The 24,844-nt window shown below is 48.3% G+C and overlaps 11 protein-coding genes across 11 annotated transcripts; 5 read left to right on the top strand and 6 right to left on the bottom strand.

Annotated features, from left to right (window-relative positions):
* The first annotated feature begins 802 nt into the window (after positions 1-802).
* On the top strand, positions 803-2,166 carry FOXG_13051 (endopolygalacturonase 1). Its single transcript, XM_018392994.1, has 2 exons — positions 803-1,106; positions 1,155-2,166. Exons 1-2 carry the CDS (start codon positions 900-902, stop codon positions 2,028-2,030), a joined length of 1,083 nt encoding a protein of 360 aa, XP_018251624.1. The 5' UTR covers positions 803-899; the 3' UTR covers positions 2,031-2,166.
* A 259-nt stretch (positions 2,167-2,425) lies between these two features.
* On the bottom strand, positions 2,426-3,679 carry FOXG_13050 (alcohol dehydrogenase; the record flags this gene model as incomplete). The annotated part of the gene is made up of 6 exons (XM_018392993.1): positions 2,426-2,721; positions 2,778-2,972; positions 3,023-3,136; positions 3,186-3,326; positions 3,380-3,458; positions 3,521-3,679. The coding sequence occupies 6 exons, from the start codon at positions 3,677-3,679 to the stop codon at positions 2,426-2,428; spliced, it is 984 nt and encodes a 327-aa protein (XP_018251623.1).
* A 587-nt stretch (positions 3,680-4,266) lies between these two features.
* On the top strand, positions 4,267-6,642 carry FOXG_20842 (uncharacterized protein). The gene has a single exon (XM_018401154.1). It carries the CDS (start codon positions 4,321-4,323, stop codon positions 6,457-6,459), a length of 2,139 nt encoding a protein of 712 aa, XP_018251622.1. The 5' UTR covers positions 4,267-4,320; the 3' UTR covers positions 6,460-6,642.
* A 144-nt stretch (positions 6,643-6,786) lies between these two features.
* FOXG_13047 (uncharacterized protein) lies at positions 6,787-8,616 on the bottom strand (the record flags this gene model as incomplete). The annotated part of the gene is made up of 2 exons (XM_018392992.1): positions 6,787-7,265; positions 7,323-8,616. 2 exons carry the CDS (start codon positions 8,614-8,616, stop codon positions 6,787-6,789), a joined length of 1,773 nt encoding a protein of 590 aa, XP_018251621.1.
* A 1,353-nt stretch (positions 8,617-9,969) lies between these two features.
* On the top strand, positions 9,970-11,304 carry FOXG_13046 (2,2-dialkylglycine decarboxylase (pyruvate); the record flags this gene model as incomplete). The annotated part of the gene is made up of 1 exon (XM_018392991.1): positions 9,970-11,304. The coding sequence occupies one exon, from the start codon at positions 9,970-9,972 to the stop codon at positions 11,302-11,304; it is 1,335 nt and encodes a 444-aa protein (XP_018251620.1).
* Positions 11,305-12,028: 724 nt separating this feature from the next.
* Positions 12,029-13,876, top strand: FOXG_13045 (AAT family amino acid transporter; the record flags this gene model as incomplete). The annotated part of the gene is made up of 5 exons (XM_018392990.1): positions 12,029-12,120; positions 12,174-12,321; positions 12,390-12,497; positions 12,564-13,318; positions 13,369-13,876. 5 exons carry the CDS (start codon positions 12,029-12,031, stop codon positions 13,874-13,876), a joined length of 1,611 nt encoding a protein of 536 aa, XP_018251619.1.
* FOXG_13044 (uncharacterized protein) lies at positions 13,858-15,093 on the bottom strand. The gene has a single exon (XM_018392989.1). It carries the CDS (start codon positions 14,858-14,860, stop codon positions 14,123-14,125), a length of 738 nt encoding a protein of 245 aa, XP_018251618.1. The 5' UTR covers positions 14,861-15,093; the 3' UTR covers positions 13,858-14,122.
* A 957-nt stretch (positions 15,094-16,050) lies between these two features.
* On the top strand, positions 16,051-18,228 carry FOXG_20841 (uncharacterized protein; the record flags this gene model as incomplete). Its single annotated transcript, XM_018401153.1, has 6 exons — positions 16,051-16,224; positions 16,284-16,320; positions 16,373-16,440; positions 16,494-16,870; positions 16,931-17,222; positions 17,341-18,228. The coding sequence occupies 6 exons, from the start codon at positions 16,051-16,053 to the stop codon at positions 18,226-18,228; spliced, it is 1,836 nt and encodes a 611-aa protein (XP_018251617.1).
* On the bottom strand, positions 18,121-19,147 carry FOXG_13041 (uncharacterized protein). Its single transcript, XM_018392988.1, has one exon. It carries the CDS (start codon positions 18,899-18,901, stop codon positions 18,395-18,397), a length of 507 nt encoding a protein of 168 aa, XP_018251616.1. The 5' UTR covers positions 18,902-19,147; the 3' UTR covers positions 18,121-18,394.
* Positions 19,148-19,805: 658 nt separating this feature from the next.
* Positions 19,806-20,724, bottom strand: FOXG_13040 (uncharacterized protein). The gene is made up of 2 exons (XM_018392987.1): positions 20,227-20,724; positions 19,806-20,176 (listed from the first exon to the last, which is right to left on the bottom strand). Exons 1-2 carry the CDS (start codon positions 20,589-20,591, stop codon positions 19,945-19,947), a joined length of 597 nt encoding a protein of 198 aa, XP_018251615.1. The 5' UTR covers positions 20,592-20,724; the 3' UTR covers positions 19,806-19,944.
* Positions 20,725-22,247: 1,523 nt separating this feature from the next.
* On the bottom strand, positions 22,248-24,423 carry FOXG_13039 (uncharacterized protein; the record flags this gene model as incomplete). Its single annotated transcript, XM_018392986.1, has 2 exons — positions 22,248-22,660; positions 22,707-24,423. 2 exons carry the CDS (start codon positions 24,421-24,423, stop codon positions 22,248-22,250), a joined length of 2,130 nt encoding a protein of 709 aa, XP_018251614.1.
* Positions 24,424-24,844: the final 421 nt, after the last annotated feature.

Raw genomic sequence — 24,844 nt, 5'->3', positions numbered from 1 at the left:
CCGGCACATATACTCCTCTGGACGATAAAAATGAGACAAATGGGCTCTGAGAAGTTCGAGACGCTTGCTTCCCCCATTCAAATCGCCATGCCCCCAATCACACTATGTTGATATATCGGAGCTAGAGGGAAAAGATAATCTGTGCAACATTTAGTGTTAGACTTAAAGGAGGTAAAAATCAACGTTAACTTAGTAAAGTCAAATTCTAAACAGAATAGAGTTCGCCGTTCCGTTGCTAATGAAGTAGGTAGTGTCAGCTCGTAAAGACCACATAATCTGGGGAAATACACCCACGAATGAAAAGAATCACCGACGTGCCTTATTGCCGAAAAGCTTCGGGGGAAGCTATATTGGCTAGTGCAATTGGGGACACGCAACGTGCAGCAGCTTTACTTATTTAAAAATCGTTTGAGAAACAGTTGGAATGCGTTCAATGTGCCGGGCATCCGAGATGGTCCAGATTCCAGACTCGATGGTGAAACATGACAGCCTGACAGGTGCTCTGGAAAAATGCAGTCCACCAATTGACTAAGCTTCTTGTGGCGTCGAGGTTGGCGTTTCAATCTTAACCCCGGTAGATTGGGGGCTATGTGGAGCATCAATCTAATTCCCGAACCTCCCAAAACCAAACTCGCGATCCCTAATCAAGATGCAAGGCCGATGATGTCGTAAACACGGGCCACTATCACGGCTGAACGGCATCTATGCGCGGACATCTCATGATTCGAGCTTCAAATGCGCGCTTCAGATATAGGGAGTGCACTTAGCATATAAGAGAGCCGCATGCTCTTGGCATTGTCTATCTTGTTCTTGGCATCAGCATTCCATTCAACAGTATACTTCAATTCGTATATACACTTTCTCTAAACTTCCATTCTTTTAACAATCCATTCATTAACATGTTCTCTTCAACTGTCCTTCTCAGCGGCCTGGTCGCCTCCGTACTTGCGGCCCCAGCTCTTGAGCCTCGTGCCGGCAGCTGCACTTTTACCGATGCTGCTACTGCTATTAAGAACAAGGCTGGCTGCTCTACTATCACCCTCAACAACATTGCCGTTCCTGCCAAGACCACTCTCGACTTGACCAAGCTCAATGATGGCACTCACGTGAGCTAACTCATATCTCTATCCATGCAAATCTAACAAAACTTGCAGGTCATCTTCCAGGGCAAGACCACTTTCGGCTATGCTGAGTGGGAGGGCCCTCTCATCTCCTTCACTGGTAACAATCTTCTCATCGAGGGAGCTGCTGGACACTCCATCGACTGCGAGGGTAAGAGATGGTGGGACGGCAAGGGCAGCAACGGCGGCAAGAAGAAGCCCAAGTTCTTCAGTGCCCACTCTCTCAAGAACTCCAACATCAAGAACTTGAACGTTCTCAACACCCCTGTCCAGGCCTTCAGCATCAACAGCGTCACCAACTTGGGCGTCTATGGCGTTCACATGGACAACTCTCTCGGCGACTCTCTCGGTGGACACAACACCGATGCTTTCGACGTTGGCTCCTCTACAGGCGTGTATATCTCTGGAGCTGTTGTCAAGAACCAGGACGATTGTCTCGCCATCAACTCTGGTACCAACATCACCTTCACCGGCGGCAACTGCAGTGGCGGCCACGGTCTCTCCATTGGATCCGTTGGTGGACGCTCTGACAACACCGTCAAGACTGTCCGCATCCTCAACTCTTCCATCTCCAACTCCGACAACGGTGTCCGCATCAAGACCGTTTCTGGCGCTACCGGTTCCGTTTCCGATGTCAAGTACGACACCATCACTCTCTCCAACATCGCCAAGTACGGTATCGTCATTGAGCAGGATTACGAGAACGGTTCTCCTACTGGAACCCCCACTGCTGGTGTCCCCATCACCGACGTCACCATCAACAAGGTCACCGGAACTGTCAAGTCCAGCGGAACTGATGTCTACATCCTTTGCGCCAACTGCAAGAACTGGACCTGGACCAACAACAAGGTCACTGGTGGAAAGACCTCTACCAAGTGCAAGGGAATTCCCTCTGGTGCCTCTTGCTAAGTGTTGAGTCTGGGTGAGGAGAAGTACATGGAGGTTATGTAGAACATGACATATAGCTGGTACTATCTTCTGTTGTTTGTTTTCTTTGTACATATATGCTATCAGTTAATACTATTCTCCCTGATACGCAGACAAGCTTTCTCTGTCTATGGCATGTGAGGTGAAATGTACAGTCTGCAGACTTGATAAAACCAGTTGCTTGTAAGATGATCTGCCCTTTCATTTGCAATCTGGTTCTTGAGTGCAGTAGAATCAATAAAAATAGCAACCCTCGTGACTGTGATATACTCAGCTACCTCTGGCTAGAGCAGTCTCACCGAGAAACCAGCACCGAAAGCTTTTTGAGGCCTGTGTTGATTTGGCAAGGATCTCTGGTTCCTCAGTAGACATGAATTTCAATGTCCCACCATAGCCTGATGAGCAGGACCGTATCTGTTGCCCTTCGGCTTTGCTGAGTCTATGATCCGTCTCAGCTCCCCCTTCTCTTGGTCGTCAAGCTCAATATCTCGTGATGCCCAGTTCTCTTCCAGTCGCTCAGGTTTTGTTGTCCCCGGAATGGCAATGAAGCCCTGAGCTGCAACCCATGCAAGTGCAATCTGTGTCACTTTGACTTTTTTTCGGGCTGCAAGCTTCTTGATCTCCTCGACGATCTTCTTATTGTGATAGAAGTTCTCGCCCTGGAACTTGGGTGCTGTGAAATGTCAGTCATGCCTGCCGCCGGATCAGTTTGGTTGAAGGAATACATACAACCACGCCGGAAGTCATTCTCTGCGAAGTCATCCGGGCTCTGGTATGGGAAGTCATCTACCAACCACCCATGGCCAAGGGGACTATAAGCTACGTAGGCAATGTCTAGTTCTCTTGCAGCATCAATGAGGCCGTCGGTTTCATGCAACGTTTCAAATGCTGAATATTCAGCTTGCAACGCATCAATCTTCGCAACTTCGGTTTATGTAAGTTAGGTCGGCAAGCCTAGCAAGGCGAATACTTACTAGAATTGGCTTTTCGAAGTGTTGCGGCAGAACACTCTGAGATTCCGATATACTTGGTCTTGCCCTGCTTCCGAAGTTCGTCAAGAGTGCTAATCGATTCCTCCAGAGGGGTCTCTACAACAGTGTTTAGTTGGGTCAGATGTTGAAAGTGGAATTGACTTACTGGGATCGATGCGGTGGAGGTAGTAGAGGTCAGGAGTGAACCCGAGTCTCTCAATCGTGCCCTCAATGTATGACTTGATGTGGGACGCGGAGTTGGTGAGAGAGCCGTCGCCAAAGCAATCGATACCACATTTAGAGGCAACTGGCACGTAGGGTGAGACACACCATGCGATAATGAACGAACTGAGAACCTACTGAATATCCTATCGCGAACTTGATGTTTCCTGATGAAGTCTCCCAAGAGCTGTTCGTTTACGCCAGCTTTGTAGACAACCTGAAGGACTTTTGTCAGAATAACGTATTTTACAAGTCAACCTGCCTAGAAGATACACTCACGGCAGTGTCCCAGAAAGTGCAGCCGAGTTCAAGGGCTTTCAAAAGCACTGGCTCGGCTTGCTCAAGTGTTAAATTATTACCCAAGCCATGGCTAATGCCCATGGCACCAAAGCCAGGTGAAGGTACTGTGATTTCAGCGAAAGGGAGATGTTTAACCATTTTAATAGCCGGCACTTGGTTGACAGAGCTGAAGACTGAGGCAAAGGAATGTTGACCGAGATTTAGCAGTTTATATGACACTTCTTTCATCCCGAGAGCTGCACTGGCTATGACGTGCCATGACATGTTATGCTGAGAATGCACCATCCACGGAGGCTTAACTCCGATGTTTAAATCCGATCATCTGAACCTCATTAATAAGATCATGACCCGTCAGCCGTCATCACGTTGCATTAAGTCCGCCAAACGTACGTGCTTAAAAAAGCAGCCGATACTTTCGTTGTGTGGATGCTGATCAAACATGATCCTCTCGACTGATCATCGTCTTGCCGAGAGCCTCTGGTCTTATCTTGGCTCAATCAAGATACCCAAGCCTCATTGAACTAGTCATGGCAAGGGGAACTCATCGTTACCAGAATACGCGAGTTGGATTCCTGAGCCTGTCACGGACCAAGAGTCATATTGATGATGGTCTCTTTTGAAGTTCAATCGGCCCAAATCATGAGATGCAATTGTAATTGGCTGTGGCTGGTCACACAGAATCTTTTGCCCCAACTGCGGGGTCACGATGGTCCGTCAGCGCTAGCATCAGGGCTCGCAAGACTGGAAAACACCAAGTTTTGTATTTTTTTGCTGTGAAAATGAGCGGAACTCCCTTGGTTCTACGTCCGAAGAATGCAGTGAATGACTCTGAAGATTTGCCTTATGAATACATACCACTCGGCGCGGGGCAGATAAGACTGCTGCGCCTCAACGCCGGCCAAGAAGCAGATCAGCTCAATGGCGAGCTCATTGTTGAAAGCTTCGAAGAGCTGCCCCCGCGACAAAAAGCTGGTACTCCAGCTCCAACAGAACCGATAGATCCGAAGAATTATGTTTGCTTTGACGCGATCTCCTATGTCTGGGGCCAGTCAACCTTCACAGACACCTTCTTCACCCCTCAAGGATCCATCCCGATAACAGCATCACTCGCTTCTATTCTACGCCGACTTCGCGATGAAGAAAAGTCCCACCTATACTGGGCTGACGGCCTTTGCATCAACCAGTCAGATATGGCGGAGAAGGAAGTTCAAGTGTCTCTTATGGGCATCATCTACAGCTCTGCCATGAGGGTTCTGTGCGACATTGGTGAAGAAACGGAGAATATCGCACTTGTACTCGAAGCCATAGAGCGCTACTGGAAGCGAAACATCCGTCATGGATTTGTTATGGGCCAAGGCGACTCCATGATCCTATCAGGAGAGTCAACCGCAAAGCTCATGGGCATCCCATATCCAACAGATGAGGAGGCAAATGCTATTGAAGATGTTGAAGGAGACGAATGGCCTGCGCGCTATCTTGAACTCATCTCCGCGCCATGGTTTCACCGCCTTTGGGTCGTGCAAGAGTTTGTCCTTGGACGTGATGTAGTCATGGTCGTTGGTCGTCGACACATACCTTGGGGACAGCTCTGGGCAGGTAGTGTATGGTACAAAGGCGTTGAATGGCCATGGGACTCAGCCAAGTATACGAACGAGGATCTAACAAGCCTCTTCATTTCATACAACGCCATGTGTCTTGTTCGTTCATGTAGACTCATCGATCTCAATACGCCACATGGCCGTGAGTTTAACGACACGGTCAAACTACTCCTTTGTGGAGTCGAGATGAATCAAGCAAACTTGCCGATGTGCATGGTGTTCTTCTGCTCCCACGGCTGCACTGTGCCACGGGACCGTTATTTTGGTATTCTCGGCATGGTTGATGAGGACGACAAAGAGAAATCACTCAGTCTTCGACCTGACTATACTTCCCCAATGAGGGACATAACGATGCGATTCTGGAAATATGCACTGCAGACCGATTCGGGAGGAGAGCTCATGCTCTGTGCGGGTCTACCTGGTCGCGCCGAAGAATATCCTTCTTGGATACGAGATCTTTCTGCACCGAAACCATTGAATCATATCTGGATAGGAGCTCCCTTAAGTACTGCATGGCACGCAGCAGGGGGGCCAGCACGTACGTGGTCTGTAGACTTCAGCAAAGATGACACTGATCAGTGTTTTGTCCAAGGGTATCACATCGATGATATCACAGACAAGTCGCCTAATGGACCTTCTGATCCTTTCAACTTTGTGTCGATGACTCGTTGGATTGAAGAAGCTTTCAACTTCTTCGCTGGGACTGAAACATCAGACGGCGATTCGAATACACTGTATCCTCTGACTGCTGATCCTGTCCGCGAAGCAGCTCTGAAGGTGGTGATGGATTATAACAAACAAGACACCATGAGCCCCGATGACAAAGAGTTTGAGGATATGCTCCGGATAGGATTGTCTCTCCCTCGCGTAGCTTTCTCCGAAGATGCTAAGGAAGAGACGGCTGAGGAAGAGATTACTGGGGAGAAGCTTGTTGAGGAAAAGGCCACTGAGGGAGAAACCACTGAGAGAGAGACCACCGAAGAAGAGTCCACAGAGGAAGAGACCATTGAGGAGAAGATTATTTCCGAGTTCGAAGATGAAATCCTCACTTTGCAAGAGCTATTCCTTCGCGTACACAAGACAAGAGGATTAGGTTACTACAAAACCGGGAAGGGCCTGTTTGCTCTGTTGCCAAAGGAAACCTGCGTTGGTGACTCTGTCTGGATTCTCAAGGGATGCCGATTACCTGTTGTGCTACGGCCAAGTATATCGCATCGTGGTTCGTATGAGTTTGTTGGAGGTGGCTATGTGTATGGGATTATGAACGGGGAGATGCTTGAAAAGCCCCAGTTTGAATGGCAAGAAGTCTCGCTCAGATGACCCCCCGCTGTAACTGTCCTCGGTCGGCCGGGAATAAAGATAATTCCCGTGGCCTGTGACAGTCAGCAAAAATGAATGAAAGACACTGTGGAGCGTACGGCAGGACAGGACATAATGCAAGGATTGTTAGCCCGCTAAGAACCTAAGACATAATATCAAAAGCAAACAAGAACTCAATTCAGTCTCAGTCGTGCTGAACAATTCTTTTGGTAACTGTTATTAATATGATCTCGCTGGTTCTGGCTGAGGTAGAGGTTTGTTGTGCTATACAAAAGGCTGAAATCTAAACCTGAGTTTTTTATTGACGCATTACCAGAATGGCAGAAACTAGTCTACATCCAAACCCGCAAGCCCTACGAGAAACTCACTCAAACCCCAAGCTCCAGGATCTGGGACCTGCTGAAACCCAGTGCCACCAACATAGACACTCCGACCCAGGCTGGCTTCCATACCTATTGTGGAATTCGCGCCTCGCCTCGCCGCCTCTGCCGCTCGAACCACGTTATTGGTATTGAGAAGTTCTTGGATAAACGGTTCGAGGGCGTCAATCACCGTGCGGTCACCGACGCGTGCTGGTGTATATCTAGCTAGAACTCTACTGCTTTTCTCGAGTGCTAAACCCCAAGCCTGAGGTGTTGCTACTCCCGGGCCTTTGCTCTGGAAAGCGTGTTGAAGTGCGTGGAGGAAGATGACGTAGAGAGCTCCTGAAGTCCCATCCATTGAGGTCTCTACCAATGGCAAGATGGTGGTCAAGTCCAATACAGCACTTCCGGCCAGAGGCTGGTCCAGAATGGATTTCAGAACTGCTATAGAAAGAATCAGTATCAAAACACGCTTGAAATCGATGTTCTTTCTTTTTTTACCTTCAGCACCTCTCCTAAGCCCTATTCCACAGTCGCCGTCGCCTACAACCGTGTCAAATCGCGTGATCTCCGGTTCAGCCCTGATAAGCCTCCTCAGTCCGCTCACTAGGGCTTCCGTAGCCCTGACAGGGTCATATGCACCAGCGTAGGCAGCGTTCTCGATTTGGGATGCTTTTCTACGGTTTTGTTCATATTGTTCAGCCTCACGGCCGGTTGAGACCGTCACTTGACAAGTGTCCCATGCCTGGGACTTGATGGGAGCACTCCACCCGACTGCCTCAGCGGGAGCGTCAAGTAGCTCCAATAAATCGTAGCTACTATTAGCCTCAAGGTTCAATATCGTGATTGAAAACCCCATACCGTTGAGACTGGTCATGAAGGTACCAGATAAGACACGGACTGGACGAATGTTGAATTCGGATGCCAACTGTCTAGCCACCACTGCTGTGATGGCGCCAAGTTCGAGCACGCTTATACCGCCAAGATTGTTGATAACCAGCACAATCGGGGCATTGACGAAGAGGAATGCTCGATCCTTGTCAGTTGTGTCAAGGAGCTGTCTCAACATTTTCCCGACAAGCTCTGTAACATCGGCTTTCTCGCAACTCGAGCCAGTTTCGTTGTGGATTCCCATTCCAAGTTCAACCATTCCTTTACTGGGCTCGAGACGGCTGCTGGAAGTATCGGAACGTCCAGGGACGTAAACATGAGAAAGACTGGCGCCAATGCTAGCGACATTGGAAGCTGCTAGCCTAGCCGCTGCCGCAACGTCTTTGAGGCTCCCCCCTCGGGCAGATAAAGCGCAAGCGATCTTTTGAACGAGAACAGTTCCTGCGATACCTCGACGCCCGACCTTGCCGCCTTTAGATCGACCAACACCAACATCATCGCCGACGACTACCATATCGACCTCGATGCCCATCGTGCGAGCCTTTTCTACGGCGACACCAAAGTTGAGCACATCTCCGGTGTAGTTCATAACGATAACTAGAACCCCTTTCGAGTTGTTGCTGCACTTGATGATGCCGTTGAGGATCTGGTCGATCGACGGTGACGCGAAGATGGTGCCAGCTACTGACGCCGTCAAAAAGCCTTGGCCAACAAGGCCAGTAAACGCAGGCTCGTGTCCCGAACCGCCGCCTGAGACGACCGCCACATGATCTGGCTGGGGATCTTGCTGATACACGATTTTATTTGCATGGTCGACTTTGAGGGACGGGTTCGTCAAAGCTAGAGACTCAAGTGCACAGTCAACCAACTGCGAAGGGTTGTTGAAGAAATGTCGGTCAGACATAATAGTGACAGAGCTTCAGAGCAGAGAATCAACAATGAATGTCTGTGATAACACAATCGCGCCAGTTCGCTGTACACGTAGAACCCACAATGTTTTATCATAAAAACAGGGGCCTTGCTCTGGAACTCCATATACCCCAGACTGAAGCTGGTTTTTCGGGGATCTCACAATCAGAGGCACGAGCGTAAGTTTTCCGAGGGAAATGATTGATGGCGTAATCCGCGGCAAAGTATGGACCATGGGAAACCTTGATGCGCGCCCCATCATCCGGCATTTCTTGCCATTTTCGCCTGTTAGACTATTTGCAAGTACGTGCAATCGCCATTCAAAGACCGCCATATTTTATATGTTTGCGATCGGATAATTCGGGCACTGGGCATGGAAAGGGTGTCTCAACCTCACAGTGATAGGTTTGTGACTCGTGTCGATGATGGTATTGACAAATCCGATTCGCTAGCAACATTAGCATGAGGGGCAGAATGATAAACTTTCAGGACAGAAGGACCTTAACTCGCCGACGTGTTAGTTCTGCCCGTTTGAGGAAGTGGCATCTTAAGCCTTGCATTGCTTACAAGGCCAGCTGATATCCAATGAAGGCATCCAAACTGGATGCAGGCGCCTAGATGACCCCGAAAGATGACTTTAGGAAGCTTAACTGTAAATTAAGATCACAAGATCAGAGATGTGGAGTGATAGCACGCAATGCTTCTGAAAACGGCCACTGATTCGAAAGTGGAAAAGGGGCAACTTCACCAGAGATCAGCCAACGTTTCCCTTCAATTGATCCACAAAGTTCTCCACGAAGCTTGCGGGGCCTCCAGATGATATGCTCCGGTGAAGCACTCAGTCAAGGCGCTTGAATTAACAGATATATTGGTACACAGCTTGTCACGCGACTGGGCTTTTCAAGAGAGCTGATTTCACCTAGGAGCGCATCGTTTCCTGTCATGGCTTGACAAAGCTTGCGAATTAAAAAGACCAAGCAAAGAAGAAGAATTTACATAAAGCAATCTCCTCGAGGTGAGTGCTTGGACCTTATTCAAACATTAGTTTTCCCCAAGCTATTTTTCTTAATAAAGCAATACGTGGTAATCGCAAGATACGTAGATAGCATGAGTGGGGCGGTAAATGATATGAGTTTTCCGCGGCTTGTTCGTGACGCCGCGGACTAGACAGTGTCGCCGCCTGATCCAGGAATCTGCTTAGTTGGAAAAAGTCTGCATGAAAAGAAGTTGCTCGTTACCGCTTCTACAGCTTAAAAACACCCCGTGAGTCTGTGGTCTCATCATCTGTCATCAGCCAACACATCTTACTCTGTATTAACAACATCATACCACTTTATTCCTCTTCAGCATGGCATCTTCGACTGCAGAGTTTTGGTCTAAGGCGGACAACTATGTGATGACCACGGGAGTCCCTTTCTCTCCTGTCGTCATCTCCAAAGCCCTGGGAACGCGCCTCTACGATGCAGATGGCAAGCAAATTCTCGACTTCACTTCGGGGCAAATGAGTTCTCTCCTAGGCCACTCCCACCCCGAGGTTGTCGAGGTGGTCAAGCACTATGTCTCTGAGTTGGACCATCTCCTCAGCAACATGATCACGCACCCTGTCGTGAACCTGGCTCAGAGATTGGCCAAGTTCTTACCCATGCCCTTGAAGAAGTCTTTCTTCCTCAACACCGGCTCCGAGTCAACCGAGGCTGCTATCAAAATTGCCAAGTGCTATACGGGCAAGTTTGAAATTGTTGCCTTCTCAGCTAGCTACCATGGGTTGACTCAAGGCTCTGGCTCCGCTACCTATTCGGCTGGTCGCAAGCGTGGTGGCCCTTCTATGCCAGGATCGTTGGCCTTCCCTGCACCATACGGTTACCGTTCTCCGTTCCGAAAGCCCGACGGCTCATGGGACTGGGAGACTGAGATGGACTTTGGCTGGTCCCTGATTGATCGCCAGAGCGTCGGGTCTCTTGCAGCCTTCATCATGGAGCCCATCCTCTCCACTGGTGGTATTCTCGACCTGCCAAAGGGCTACTTGAAGCGCATGCAGGATGAGTGCAGAAAGCGCGACATGTTGGTCATCATGGATGAAGCCCAAACTGGAGTTGGGCGAACTGGCAAGATGTTTGCCTTTGAACATGAGGAGGGTGTCGTCCCCGATATCCTGGCTCTCTCCAAAACGCTAGGATGCGGTCTTCCCCTGGCTTCGGTCAGCACTACGGCTGAGATTGAGCGTGGGTGCAAGGAGGCTGGCTTTCTCTGGCTCACCACTCATCTCAACGATCCTCTCACCGCCGCCGTTGGTGACAAGGTTCTTGAGATCGTCGAGCGCGACAACATTTGCCAGAAGGCGAACGAGCGAGGCCAGCAGCTTCGAGCTGGTCTTGAAAAGCTTCAGCAGAAGTACTGGTGTATCGGGGATCTCCGAGGTCGAGGGCTGTTGCAGGGTATTGAGATCATTGCCGATCCCAAGACAAAGGCTCCGGGAGCTGATCTGGGCCAGGCTGTTTCCGACAAAGCCATGGAACTAGGGCTATCCTGTAACGTCGTCAACTTGCCTGGAATGGGCGGTGTATTCCGTCTAGCCCCCGCTGTCACGGTGACAGCTGAGGAGATTGAGCAGGGTTTAGAGATTCTGGATAAGTCATTTAGTTCGGTCTTGGAGTCACGTGGCCAGATGACGGCCGCTGCTTGATGACCTAGACGGAGTAGGATATGGTGAAAGAACAAATAAATAGACCACGTTATTGTTTTTACTCGGGCATGTTCAAACTTGTGGCTGAATTATATAAGTGAAATTATAGCTCGGGTAAAGTGAGAAGGTAATATTTATCTTAGTTAAGGTTATCTACTAAGCTAAGAGAGATTAATTAATGTAAAATAATAAAGATAAATAAATAAGAAGTATAATAAAAGTCTTTAAAAATCTCCTACTAAGCTAATAGAAAGTATATTATAATGAATTATGATACTCTTAAAAATAATTACATCTACTTATTATTTTTCTCCTTATAAAGTACTATAGGAACTAGTTAGGGCAATGGACAAGATATGTCTTTACTAGCAGTAGATAGAAAATATTATATCTAAGATATTAGATAATGCAATATGCAAGATTGGTCCAGTCTTTAGTCAAAACAGCCGATAACCGGAGATAGAGTAGACTGGTCTGGACCTTCCTAAAGCCACGTTTCCCTCGTTACCCCGGATTGCTGATAACCGCAATGCGGGGAAGCCAGGTCAGGTTTCCCGCGGAAAGCTTATTTGAAGCCGTTGGACAGCTTATCTTCAATAGTTGCAGCCGTTGACTTAACCTGATAAGGGCAGCACAACAACATTTGACCAAGTATTTAAGTGAGGATGTTTCCGTATCTAAGAACGGTCGCTCAGCAGCATCACATATCAGAATACTTCTCAATATGGACAAATCACTAGATAACAAGGAATACTTCCAGACTCAACCTGCCCTTGAACAGGGTACTTCCACAGAGTACCATGAGCTAGCAAGAAAGTATAGCTCAGTCCGTTACGAGACATGTACAAGACTTTTGCTGACAACTCCAGACTCGAAAGTAGGCATGTCCAGTTCATCGCCCTCGGCGGCGCCATTGGCACGGGATTGTTCCTCGGTATTGGCCGCGCCTTGACGCAAGCTGGCCCGCTTAGTCTCTTGCTGGGCTACACCATTTCAGGCGCAGCCATTTTCTGCATGGTATACACGCAGTCCTCCCAGTCGTCACATTTAAGCATCGTTGACTAATATTTGTTGACTCATTAAAGATGCAAAGTTTAGGTGAAATGTGCACCTGGCTTCCTCTGCCTGGAGCGATCCCTCAGTTCGCAGACCGTTGGGTAGACCCTGCCCTCAGTTTCGCTGTCGGTTGGAACGTATGTATACGATTCTCGCAATACTCGATCCCTTCTGGGCTCAAGCTGACCCTTATCATTCTACAGAGCTGGTATTACTGCGTCATCACTCTATGTGCCGAGATCGCCGCCGTATCGGTCGTCATACAATACTGGGAGGGAGCTCAAGGTGTCAATGTCGCAGTCTGGATCACTATTCTCATCGTCTTGGTCGCCTGCATCAACCTCTTCGCTGTCTCAGTTTACGGAGAAGTCGAGTTCTATTTTGCGGGTATTAAAGTCGTCGCCATTGTCGGTCTTATCTTACTCGCCTTCCTCATTGATGTGGGAGCAACGGGGCAAGGCCGCATTGGCTTCCGCTATTGGAAGTGCCCAGGAGCCATGAAGGAGTACGTGGCGACCGGAGACTTTGGCCGATTTCTGGGTTTCTTCTCAACGCTTGTTAATGCAGCTTTCTCTTTTGGCGGTATTGAGACTGTTGCTGTGGCTGGAGGTGAGGCCAAGAACCCACGAAGAAATATTCCCAAGGCAGTTCGTCGCGTCTTTTGGAGAATCTTATTCTTCTACGTTTTGGGTGCCCTAGCCGTTGGTGTATTAGTTCCTCACAACGACGAAAAGCTGCTCAGTGCTCAGGCGAACGGCTCCAAGGGTGCTGCGGCATCACCATGGGTCATTGCGATCACTCATGCCAAGATCAAGGTCTTGCCATCTATTATCAACGCCGTCATCTTGAGTTCTGCCAGCTCAGCCGCCAATGCCATGACCTTCAACGGAAGTCGATATCTCTTTGCACTGTCCAAGAATGGACAGGCCCCGAAGATTTTCCAAAAATGCAACAAAAGGTAAGTCAGAGTTTTCTTCCAAGGTAGCATCAGCGCTAATCGCCTGCCAGTGGCACACCCTGGGTAGCGGTACTGCTTATTACTGCCATCTCTTTGCTTTCATACCTCTCATGCTCTGCCAGCAGCAGCGTAGCCTTCACGTGGTTCCAGAACCTCGCTACACTGTCATCACTCTTCACCTGGTTCTCTATCTGCCTCATCTACGTCAGGTTTCACAGCGCTCTCAAGGCCCAGGGCATAGATAGGTCATCTCTCACCTTTAAAGCGCCCTGCCAGCCCTACCTGGCTTGGTTCTCAATGTTTTATTTTGGCCTCATCATCGTGTTTAGTGGCTTCTGGACATTTACTCCTTGGAATGCCAACAGCTTCGTCACTACCTACATCGGCATCCCGCTTCTCGGGGCTCTTTTCTGTTTCTGGAAGTTCTTCAAAAAGACGAAATGGATACCATCTACTGAGGCTGACTTACATCGCGATAAGGCTGCTATCGATGCAATTATTTGGGAGGAGAGGCAGCCAACAACTATCTGGGGAAAGTTCTGGGATTGGCTATGCTAGTAGCGTAGATGATATCGAGATAGTATAGTCAAGGTTGTCTGATCTGCTGGTAGCTACGATGTGTATAATATTCTTATATGTTCATTTCTTCACTTGTTGAATATGCATGCTGTTAATTGTAAATGAGAGAAATGTTAATGTAAACCAGTGAATTCAGTAGCGACTAGATTAGAACAGCTGAACAAGATCTCAAATACATTTAGACTAAAACCATTCCGTGAAACCTATAAACTAATATCCGACCCTTTAGTTGATGATGATGCGTTGAGACTTAGGAGTAGCCTTAGGAACCACTATGGTCAGGAGACCATCCTTGAGGTCGGCAGTGACCGCGTCGTGGTTGATATAGGTGGGGAAAGTAAAGTAGCGCGAGAACTCCTTGCTATAGCCAGAGCGTCTTAGCTCTTCAGGCTGCTCGGGCTGCTCGGGCTGCTTCTCCTGGGCCTTCTCGCTGAGTGTCTCAGGCTCTGGCTGGCTCATAGTCTTCGACTTCTCTGATGTGTGGCTCAAGACCTCAAATTCGTCGTCATCGACATCGTCCTCGACGGTGGCCTGATAAGAGCTTCTGCTTCGGGTGTCTTCGTTGTCTGACTCAACGACCGGGGAGGGAGCAGTCTGCTCAGTGGTTGTTTCAGCTGCCTTGGGGGATTCTATGAATCGCTCAACCTTGCCACTAACAACAAGCTTGCGAGGCTCAGGGAACTCGACAGTGACGTGCTCCTTGTTCATGCCTGGGAGCTCGCCGTAGAGAACGAAGGAGTCTTCCGTCTCGTGGGCCTCAAATCGGGGTTCCCATGGGCGGCTGTTCACCCGATAGGCAGGGCAGGAAGCCTGAGCGCGGCTCTTCTGTTGAGGCTGGCATTGGCGCTTTCGCTGGGGCTGCTGGGGCTGCTGAACGGACTGGTCGAGTTCCCTGAGGAGATGATAGAGTGGGTTCTGGGGAGCCTGGATATGGTAGAAGGTCTGGGGAAGGAAGAATGCCATTGTGTTGATGTGTTTTGGTTGTGAGTTGTAAAAGGTAATTGGTATAATGGTTCAGGCTTTTGATTGGCTGAGCGGAGGCGATTTGTGTTTCTGGGCTTTGTTTGAATTGAATGAGTAGTGAAGATATTGAATTCTGATAATAAGAAATCTACCAAAGATGTCGAAAGTGATTCATTTATACATCTATATTTTACAATTCACATTTAGGCAGCGCGTTCTTGCGCAAGCTGTTACTCACCATATCGAATTGCCATGATCTTGCTGGAAGCATCGAGAAGCTTCTTGAAACTTTTCCTAGCTGAGTAAGACGCCATTTGTCAGTACTCTGCACTAGCCACTGTGGCTGCTGGGGCTGCTTGCAAATCCACATTCTGAGCCTGGACCAATGGCACTTAGTCAGCATTGATGACAAATTTAATCCAGACTTTCCGTGTTAACGCCGTCCGGACTTTGGTAGTCAAATCGTGATGGCTCAATAGTGGGGCGAATTATAGAACTTCCATCACTGCCTACCCGAGACTAAAGCAATGCTTATAATGAGATGCAATAAATGGCCTATAGCTGCGCAGATAGGAAACGGTCACGTTGCATAAGTCTTAGATATGATATTCCTTTAATACTGCCTTTAATGGACCCGCTATGATAATACACGAGTTTGCTGTCTTGCTTCCCCTAGATTGCTATGTTTTTGCTTTTGTTGTTGTCTGGCGGACGTGCTTAATGGCCAACTTCGCCAAGTGTTCGGCACCTTACACTCACCAGCTGAATTGTTGTCTGTCAAATCAAAGGGTTTCGTGTTATTATTTCTAGTTTTGGCTGTTAATATGCTCTAATCTTCTCCCATGGGCATGGTCTTCCTTTTCTACCAGGAGATTTGATTATTGCCCGCAGCGTCCTACTCAACCATTGGGGAAAAATGTGGCGTTTCCAAGCCAATGACTAGACCAGTAGCCACACCTCAGCATTCCAATCAGCCCATGACGAATTCGTCAGCCCTAATTTGAGTTCTCATAGGGGGCTGTCCCAGTCGAGGCCCCGACAGCTCAGGTAAATCCCCCGACTTCCCCATAATCCCACTTGGCCCCGTTCTTTATTTCCAAGCTCCCTGTCCGTTTTGGCCGGATCGTCCTCCCGCATCAGCACGCATCTTTTGGCGATCCGCCGAGTTTACGTTACGTGATTGAAACCTCATGACCGGCAACGAGTCGGTCCTTCGGGATTCTGATGATAGCAAAGTGTCCATGGTTATTGGCGTCGCCACCTTCCTCTTGGTCACATCCACGCTTATGGTCGTGTTGCGCGTCGTAAGCCGAGCCATGGTGAAGCAGTTTAGACTGGACGACATGGCCGCTATCGCGTCTTTGGTAGGTTGACGGAACTCGCCGAAGGGAATAAAAGTGCCAGTACTAACAATTTTCGCAAGTTGACCATGATAGCTTGTGGTACTGCAATAACATCAAGTTTGTCCCACTACAACCCTATCATCAGAGAATAACAATTAACCAGCATCAGTGACTCGATTTGGTCTGGGGAGGCATATTTCCACAGTTTCTAGTAAAAATCAGATTCTCTACCTAAGGGTAAGCGCAGGCCGTATTCCTTCAAGCAAAGTCACAGCTAACCTCGAACCCAGTGTTTTTGGGTGTCCGTATTCTTCTACATGCTATCCCTATTCTTTATCAAAATGTCATTTCTAATCAACTACTACCGGCTCCTCTCCGCCTCCAAACTACGGCCTTACTGCATTGGAGCAATGGTACTGATTGTACTCTGGGGCAGCGGCGTTTGCATCCTTGTCTTTGTTATGTGTATTCCTCTTGCAGGCGTCTGGGACCCAAACGTTGACGCGCAGTGCGTCCCACACATAACCATAATGTGGTGGTTCAATGGCGTTTTCAACTCGATCGGCGACCTGTTCATCCTCACGCTGCCAATTCCAGCTCTGTGGCGACTCCAGTTGCCACGTCGACAGAAAGCCTACTTGTTATTCGTTTTTAGTCTCGGATTCCTGTGAGTTAAGCAATAAGAAATAAAACCCATCAGCGGAAGTCACTAACAGAAAGCACATAGGACTGTGGGCATTTCCATCGCGCGGATGCGATGGCTTAAGATGGACGCCGACATGACCTGGTGGAACGTCACCCCTGCGCTCTGGTCTCTCGGCGAGTTGACGTCTGCAATTTCTTGCTCCTGCCTGCCATTCTTCAAGCCCTTAGCTCTCCGTGTCAAATCCTTCATGAGTCGTGCCACTGTAGGCGGTACTTACCCACAAATGACTGACGGCGAAGGAGACAAGGAGGCTAATGCTCATTCGAGTGTCGGTGCTGGGCAAAAGGAGTTTATCCAAAATAGCAACCTGATGGTTAGTCTGGATGGGAGCCAGAATGAACTGGTTGAACCAGTATCGAAATAGCAAACGGTTCTTTTTACTTTGTCTTTCCACTTGCATAATACATATGGTCTCTAACCTCGACACAAAGTTTCACATTCCAATCATTTCCGATATACTCAGTGATCTCGGTATAGGCGAGCCTTCTCTGTTAGATCTCTTCTGCTGGATAGTCGCTGTTGCTTATAAAGTCGTGTACAAGATCGCCCGTGACAGCGCCCCATTCCCCGACAACGACGATGTGAATGCCCTCATCAATGCCGATAGCTGGCATACACTCCAAACCATTCTGGGCCAGCCGCCTCCCCAAGAAGAGCTTTCCTGTTACTCACGCGCCGCTTCATACCTCTGGTCAGCGCCTAAAGAAATGAGTGCTTCGACAAAGAAGAGTATTTACCTCTGCTTGCACAGCATCGGAGGTACCGTTGATCTCCTGAATGTATTTGTCATCCCTCTTGAGGCTGATGGTTCTTCAGAGAGCAAGCAGAACTCATTCAGTGGGCCCATGTCAGTTCTAAATTATTTGCATATCGCTTGTCACATTATTGCTGGATTCGCTGTACCCCAAGATCCCATATCAAACGAGGTTCTCAAGGCTATGCATTATAGGAACATTGCTGTGAAGGTTGTAGCCGGTCGTGTTCTCAAGAAGTATATGAAAGCTGATGGCACCAACAGAGGCTTTCCTGCTCTCGATAAACGCGGCATGGGGGCCTTGGTTAATGTTGTTGTTGGGTACTGGGGGTTGTTCGTCACTGCGGGTCACTATGAGCTGAGTCATGGTTCTGCTAGTTCCAACCGGACAGCAGCTATTCTGATGGAGGTTGGTAGTATACTAGGTGAAGTAAGTAGTCTTGCATATTGCGAAACTGTCAATGATCCGGATCGTACTACCAGAGAGGTTCCATTTCTAGTTCTAGCTGGAGTAGGATTGATTGAGACGGGGTTGGAGTTGTCATTACTGGCAACTGTTGAATAATAGTTTGACCCTATTATATCCTCATGGGATATGACTATCTGTCACAATAGACATCAAGCCTGTACTACTTCTCGTGTCTGAACCCAACTTATGACTGTTCTCTGGTCTATACTGTTGCATCTTAAACCAAGCCCCGCGACTACTTCCCCACTCCAGCAAGCTTCTATCAGAGAAGCACCAAGCCAGCTATAGCAAAAGCTACAGCAGCTGTGTAAAACCTGGCTTGCGCCCTCTTGCCACCACTATTTCGGATAAAGTCAAATCCCTCAGCGGCGTACTTGTCGCTCTCGACTGTTGATAGTTTACTCCCAGAATTGTCGAGCAGCCTGGCCTCAAAGGCGTGCACCGCGTCTGGTGAGATCGAGACGTCCTTGTCCTTGAGACTTTTGACGACTGTGTCAGGGTTCCACTCGTATAAGCCCGCCGAGAGCGGGAGATCGGTGTCAAGTTCCCAGCCAAGCCGGCCGCTATCATCGCTGGTAAGGGCATAGAACCAGAGATCGAGTGCGCGAGCCTTCGGTTCGCTCAATGATCCATTGTTGGCACCCCACTCGATTGTAATAGGTTGAGTGAGATCAAGTTTCTGAGCCGAGTCAGGGCCAGTAAACTCGAACGCATGAATGGCGTGGAAGAAGGCGCAGCTAAGAGGAGAGAGTAGGAGAGCTGAACTCATTGTGTACTATAAGATTGGGCACCGACAAGGACCTAGGTAGTAGAGATAACGAGAACAGGATAGGCCGTAAGTAAACTTAGTACAGAACTGGTCAAGTCTAGCTGCAGTCAACGCTTTAAGAGAAATAAGGTAGAATATCAAAAAGTGGAGGGCAATGAGGGTAGGAAAATGTGCATCTTGTGACCAAGCATTTATCCAAAAGATGAAAACCTTACAGGCATATGCTCCCGTAACTGGCAGGTAGAGAGTTTGTGTTGTTGGTAGGCCCTTGATCGCTAAAAGTGCCAATTTAAGCCATACCCCTTGCTGTATGGGGTGATGCAGAAGACACGCTTGGCATAGAGTCGAGAACGCGTCGGATGTCACGTTAGTCGGGCGGGTTGAATCCCGGTATACAAACGGCTGGCATACTGTCGTCAGAATAAAGTTAGCAGGCGGGCGACCCGAAGCATCGATATAGGCTAAACTTGGAATGAGGGCAAGTGACGGTGAGAAAAGAAAGAATGTTGGTTAAGAGAAGCTGGCTTGGCGTGAGGGGTATTGTGGGTATAGTGTTTTCTCTGCCAACTGATGGCAGGCTATTCCACTGGGATTGGCTTACGGCTGCCAACGCCGAGATATAACTTGTATACAGCATTGCAGATGGGACAGGGAAACAGTGCGCCCAGGAAGTGATACTCGCATTTTGAATAGCACGACCCAGACTATATATTTAGTCTCCAGATTGCGGTGACATGCTTAGCAAGCATTATACCCTGTTACCAATCTACCAAATAAACAAGTTTGGACTCGAGTTTCTCGTCTTGGACATATCCTTCTCGAAGTCTAAATTACAATGCGTCCTCTTCACCCTCGTGCTAAGAGTGAAATAAGAGTTAAAGAAAGGAGCACAGTCTAGTAAAAGTATAATCCAGGTTATAGTTACCTCCCTACCGCTTTGCAGGGGCGATAAATATATATATAAAAGATTATTATGTGAAATAAAGGTAATTATTATATAACGTAAAGTTAAGCCATTAAGCCTTACTCAAGGCCACAGGCATCTAATCAGTAATAATAACTTCAGTAGTCGTGGGCTCTGGAATTGTAGTTGTGAACGCAGTGACGCCAAGCTCAGAGCAAGCCTCATAGTATGCTGCTGGACTATCGCAGTACGTAGCATAAGCTGGGGTACCAGTCGGCAGGATAGTCGTTGCCGCTTCGCCCTCGGCACGACGGACAATCGCATTTGTAGGGATGGTTATAACATTCCCACGCTTATACGCTGTCAGAGTCCTGGAGGATTGTCAGCTGGTTTTCTACTAATTGATATGGATGCTACCTACACTTCGTACGAGCTGACTGTGACTATGTTGAATTCCTGGCAGTCAGCCAACCGATCTGTAAACCGAGGCTCGCCATTCGGTGCGGCAAGGCTTTGCACACAGACATCTGCTGAAGTTGTTGTTGACTCGGAGCCTGAGGTAGTGGTGACTTCGGCTGTGGTGGTCGCATCCGAGCTGGCGATGGAAGGGACGGTCTCAGTGACGGCTGCAGAGGATGTTGCTTCGGTGATGGAAGTCTCAAAATAGGACGTCTCGGTCGACCCGATCGTGGTCGACAGAAGCTTGGTGGAAGAACTGCCGGGTTTGCAAGGTCCGGCAACGGCAGTGGCTGCTAGTGCAGCAAGAACGAGAGTGTTGCGGATCATTTCGAGTGTAACGACCGGTGTTGATAATTGAGATCAAAAGAGTGTATGTGTCCCAGGTTCAAAGCAAGAGAAAATAATGTCAAAAGTCTAGAGTTTACAATCGAGGAGAACGAAGAGATAAATACATGAAAGCAGGCCGCACTACTCAGCGGCTTTATCACGCATATTGTAGCCGAGCTTTACTTTTTTAGATGTCCTCGGCTGCAATGGAAACCTCTAGTCAGGGGCACCTGAAAGACTATTGAAATGGCTAGACTTGACTTGTGTTTTGTACTCAAACTAGTTGGACGCTATCGAAACGCTACCAGAGTAGAGCCAACGAAAAAGCTAACCCCTGTATTTTTCTCGACAAGGAGCTGGATACGGGAAACATGAGGTACCCGGCTGCTAACAATCGGGAGCCCATAAGTGGATTGATCAAGATAAGCGCCATGTACTCAGCAAATGCCCACATTTCTCTTTTGCCAACGTGCTCCTTAGTCCAGGGACAGTACGGACAGCAACCAACGCATTTAAAAAGTGGAATGTTGTTGGTTTGGAAATTCACCAACACAATTGTTGACCGACCAATCTGCGTGTATCGGAGAATCTCGTGAAGTCCAGCACGGCCAAGAGAGTATGGCCCCTTATTGCTCCTTTGTGCCATAAATAAGGTATACAGGTCTGCCTCGAATCTTTTTGAAACACTTTTAACTATATAGCGTAGTACTGGTTACGGGAGCTCCCGCTGCTAGCAAAGCACCAAGAGAATTTGTGATTCAGCGCCGCTCGACGCCTCTCAACGCCTCTCAGCAAATTTTAGCTTCCTGAAGAAGAGGCTATCGCGGGAATGGAGTAAAGCTTGCATTAGCTCTGGACCCAACCTTGATAAAATCTACGAGATCTAATTACAAGCTTCGGAGCACGCATCATAAGCCATTGCGTATCAACGAGTTATCATATGGAGGACACTAGGGCAATCCTCGCAATAATCGTCTTGAATTATACACAAATCGTCGCCTCATTTGCGTCATGTTTCTTTAACTGCATGTGCAAAATATTGGTGCTTCGGAGTCCGATACGCCAAGTCAGCATTAAATGCGTGACACGATCTGACCGTCTCTCTCAAGAAGAACAACACTTAATTCATCATAAACAGGCCCTAGAAAGAAATACTCCGGCATCATCAAGCACGGAAACAATTAGAACGCACTAGTACTGATCAGGATATGGTTATACCTTCAGCACGCATTTCATCTCAAAGACCGCTACATAGACTAACAGCGTCAAGCTCTAGAGCTTTCTCGACTCAAACCGCGATAGCTCTGCTTCTGACTGCACCAAAAAGCTGCATGACTTGGGCTCTCACGATGAAAGAGGCTATCCCTAAAGAGTGCGAAACTACCCCTCGTTGGGACCGCTATTTCCTGGGGATCTTGGTTATCTCTCGAGGGCGATTGAAGCAGAGTTGACATTGTTACGAAAAAGGTCACCACTGGCACAGTCTACTTCTTCGTCTATACGCTGTAGTGCAATAAGGCTTGGTCAATCCATTTCTTAACGGCACCAGGGATTGCCTCTGAAGCGGTCCACCTTTGTGTCCGCATCAGGCATTACACGTAGATCGGTAATCTCAATAATAAGAATCATGCGTTTAAATAATAAATCTCAATCTACTTATATCAACTGAATCCTTCTTAACGGCATATCACGACTATTGAGCATAGAAAGTACCCTAGGGTCATGATTAATAACCTCTCCTGTTACGTTATTTCGAAAGTTTCTTAAGAAGTCCGGATCATCTGGGCCACTCCTTCGATGGATAACATCCCAGTCAGGAGGCAATATAGGAAGACGTGGGTCCTCAATCGTTTCCAAACCTGACAATGTGTTAATAAACCAAGTTGCCTCTCTACCATTGTAGCTGTGACGCATCTGTATCGTCCATCCCTGCGGGAGTGGCCCTAAGATTGCTTCCGCATCCATCAACCCTGGCACAAAACACTGGCCAACTACGAGAAATGTTCCCTCTCCGGTAGGTCTGAGTAGAAGTGGAACATCACTTCCGAGTAAGATGAACACGCGATCATCTGGTCTAAAGTTAGCTAGATAGGACGCTTATATTTGACCACTAACCCTGCTGTGGCTCCGACATCACGACACCAAGATATCCTTCATTTGTCAAAATGAGCCATGTTCTTTCGGTATCAAGTTCTTCCTTGAATAGATGGAAGATCTTGTCAAAGGAATCCTCTCCAGCCACAGCCGCTTGACAGCGAATTCGCAGATCCGCCACAGTGGGATAGTAGGTATTGCGCACATAGCGATCGTGCACTCGCCCCTTGGTAACGGCTTCCCAGAAAGCATCGAACAAGGAGCCTCCACCAGGGTAGGACTTTAGGCGTAAGTCTCCGGGCGTCCAACTCGACAGCGCCCCAAACATCTCGGTTGCGGAGGAGACGTATCTCACAGCGCTCAGGCTTGCACACTGGATTCCAACCACCTCGAGGATGTTCGCATCGATATATCGCGCCTGCGAAGCAGTATGAGCAGAAGGCTGTCTTGAGTGACCCTTACGGAAGCCGAACAGACTATTCTGGGCGACGGTCCAGTCGGGAACCCATGAAGGCCAATTCCTGTTGGCGTTGTTGTCTAGCTCACAGCATCGGAGGATAGATAGACGCTGAGTTATTTGGATGTGAGCGAGGGCCATCTTCCGATATGTATGGCACAAAGGCTCATCATAGTTTGGGCCTATGAGCTTGGGAATCGAGGGACACATGAGGCCCAATAAACCGTAGACCCTATCTCTTGGGTCTGTACACTGTCGTGATCTCGCCCATAGTAGGATTCGTGGGACGTTTCGCGCCACTTCCGCAAGAATGCCACTTCGGTACCTATTGAGAAACTCGAAAAGCTCGGGTTCAAGGGCGGGTTTCTCCACCAAGACTAGCATGGCCTTCCGGACACTCGTCCATGGAGCCGTATCATAGCCGCACTGAACAATGGCATTTGACGCAAGCATAACTTCCTGCAAGACCCACACTCGGCGGAAATATGGACGTTGGAATAGGGCAGTTATCGATGCCCAGGTCTCTTTATTCCAAGGCAACGGCACCCTCGGATCCCACCATGTCTTCTCTTGAGCTCCGGGGGCGTCTCCGTACGTCTCATCGATGGAAAATTCAACTTGAGCGGCAAAGTAGACCAGGGTATGCAAAGCATGGCCGCTTCCGTCTGCATCTGGGCCGAGCCATACAATTACGCTTTTGGCGAGTGAGTATATGCTTCTCATCTGGGGTACCTGGGAATTTCGCTCCTGTATGTCGTCTTGATTGATGCAGATTGCATCTATCCATATAGTTCGGGCCTTATCGGGGTACCGGAGGTGCTCCAACGCGTCTGCCAGGTTAGCCCCAATCATTAACGTACATGATCTGTCAGACTCTGTCTGTATCTGGACCTCGATATTTTCATTCGTCGAACCCCACACGTATGATAATGCATCATACTCTTGCTGAGTGCTTACGACCTCCTCATTCTTAGGTAGACAGTAAAGCGAAGGGTCTACTCCGGGGTCGGGATGATCCCAAGAGTTCTTTGGTTCTTTGAGGTGTAGGAATAGGTAGCGGCCCTCCAATGTTTCTTTGACTATCCATTCTTTCGTAACTGTCTTCTCCAATTCCTCCACTTCCATGCGAGGATCTGTTTTGGGCTTTGCAATGAGTCCACGAATAACTGAGGTATGGAAAATCTTGAATGTTATTTTTTGGCCTGGTAGGCCAGGCATTAGCTTAATGAGGCGAATCTCATTTACTTTCGTGTCAAGGCTGCTGTATTGGTATCTAGCCATAATAGCAGATGCCGAGGTGTATGGTTAAGGTAGGGGCAAAGCAAGCTTACTTCGTTCCCCGAAAGCACTTATATATAGTGAGCTTTGTCGATTCTAAAGTGTCTATTAAAGCTGAACTGAACTGATTTCAGATGTAGACTTTCAGGGAGTAGTAGTAGAATAATACTAATGATCCTGGAATTCGAGCTATCCTATAAGGGAGGGTAACTAAGCTTCTTGTTCTTAATTTGTGCTCTGTAGCCGGGCGTCGAGTGACGACTGTGGCGCGTAAAAATGTAATCCAGGCTGATTTATGTTGGTCTCGTGGGTTATTATTACTGGCCAAACTGAGACCATGATGTGAGACAGCCTGATAGGTTATCACAAAATGCAAGATGACGTGTCCCGGCAACTCCTGGGCGCTTTAAAGGCTACTTTAAAT

This window comes from Fusarium oxysporum, chromosome 9 (assembly GCF_000149955.1).
Source record: "Fusarium oxysporum f. sp. lycopersici 4287 chromosome 9, whole genome shotgun sequence".
Classification (NCBI taxonomy): domain Eukaryota; kingdom Fungi; phylum Ascomycota; class Sordariomycetes; order Hypocreales; family Nectriaceae; genus Fusarium; species Fusarium oxysporum.
Note: the sequence above shows the minus strand (reverse complement) of the source record. Positions and strands in the feature narration are given on the sequence as shown.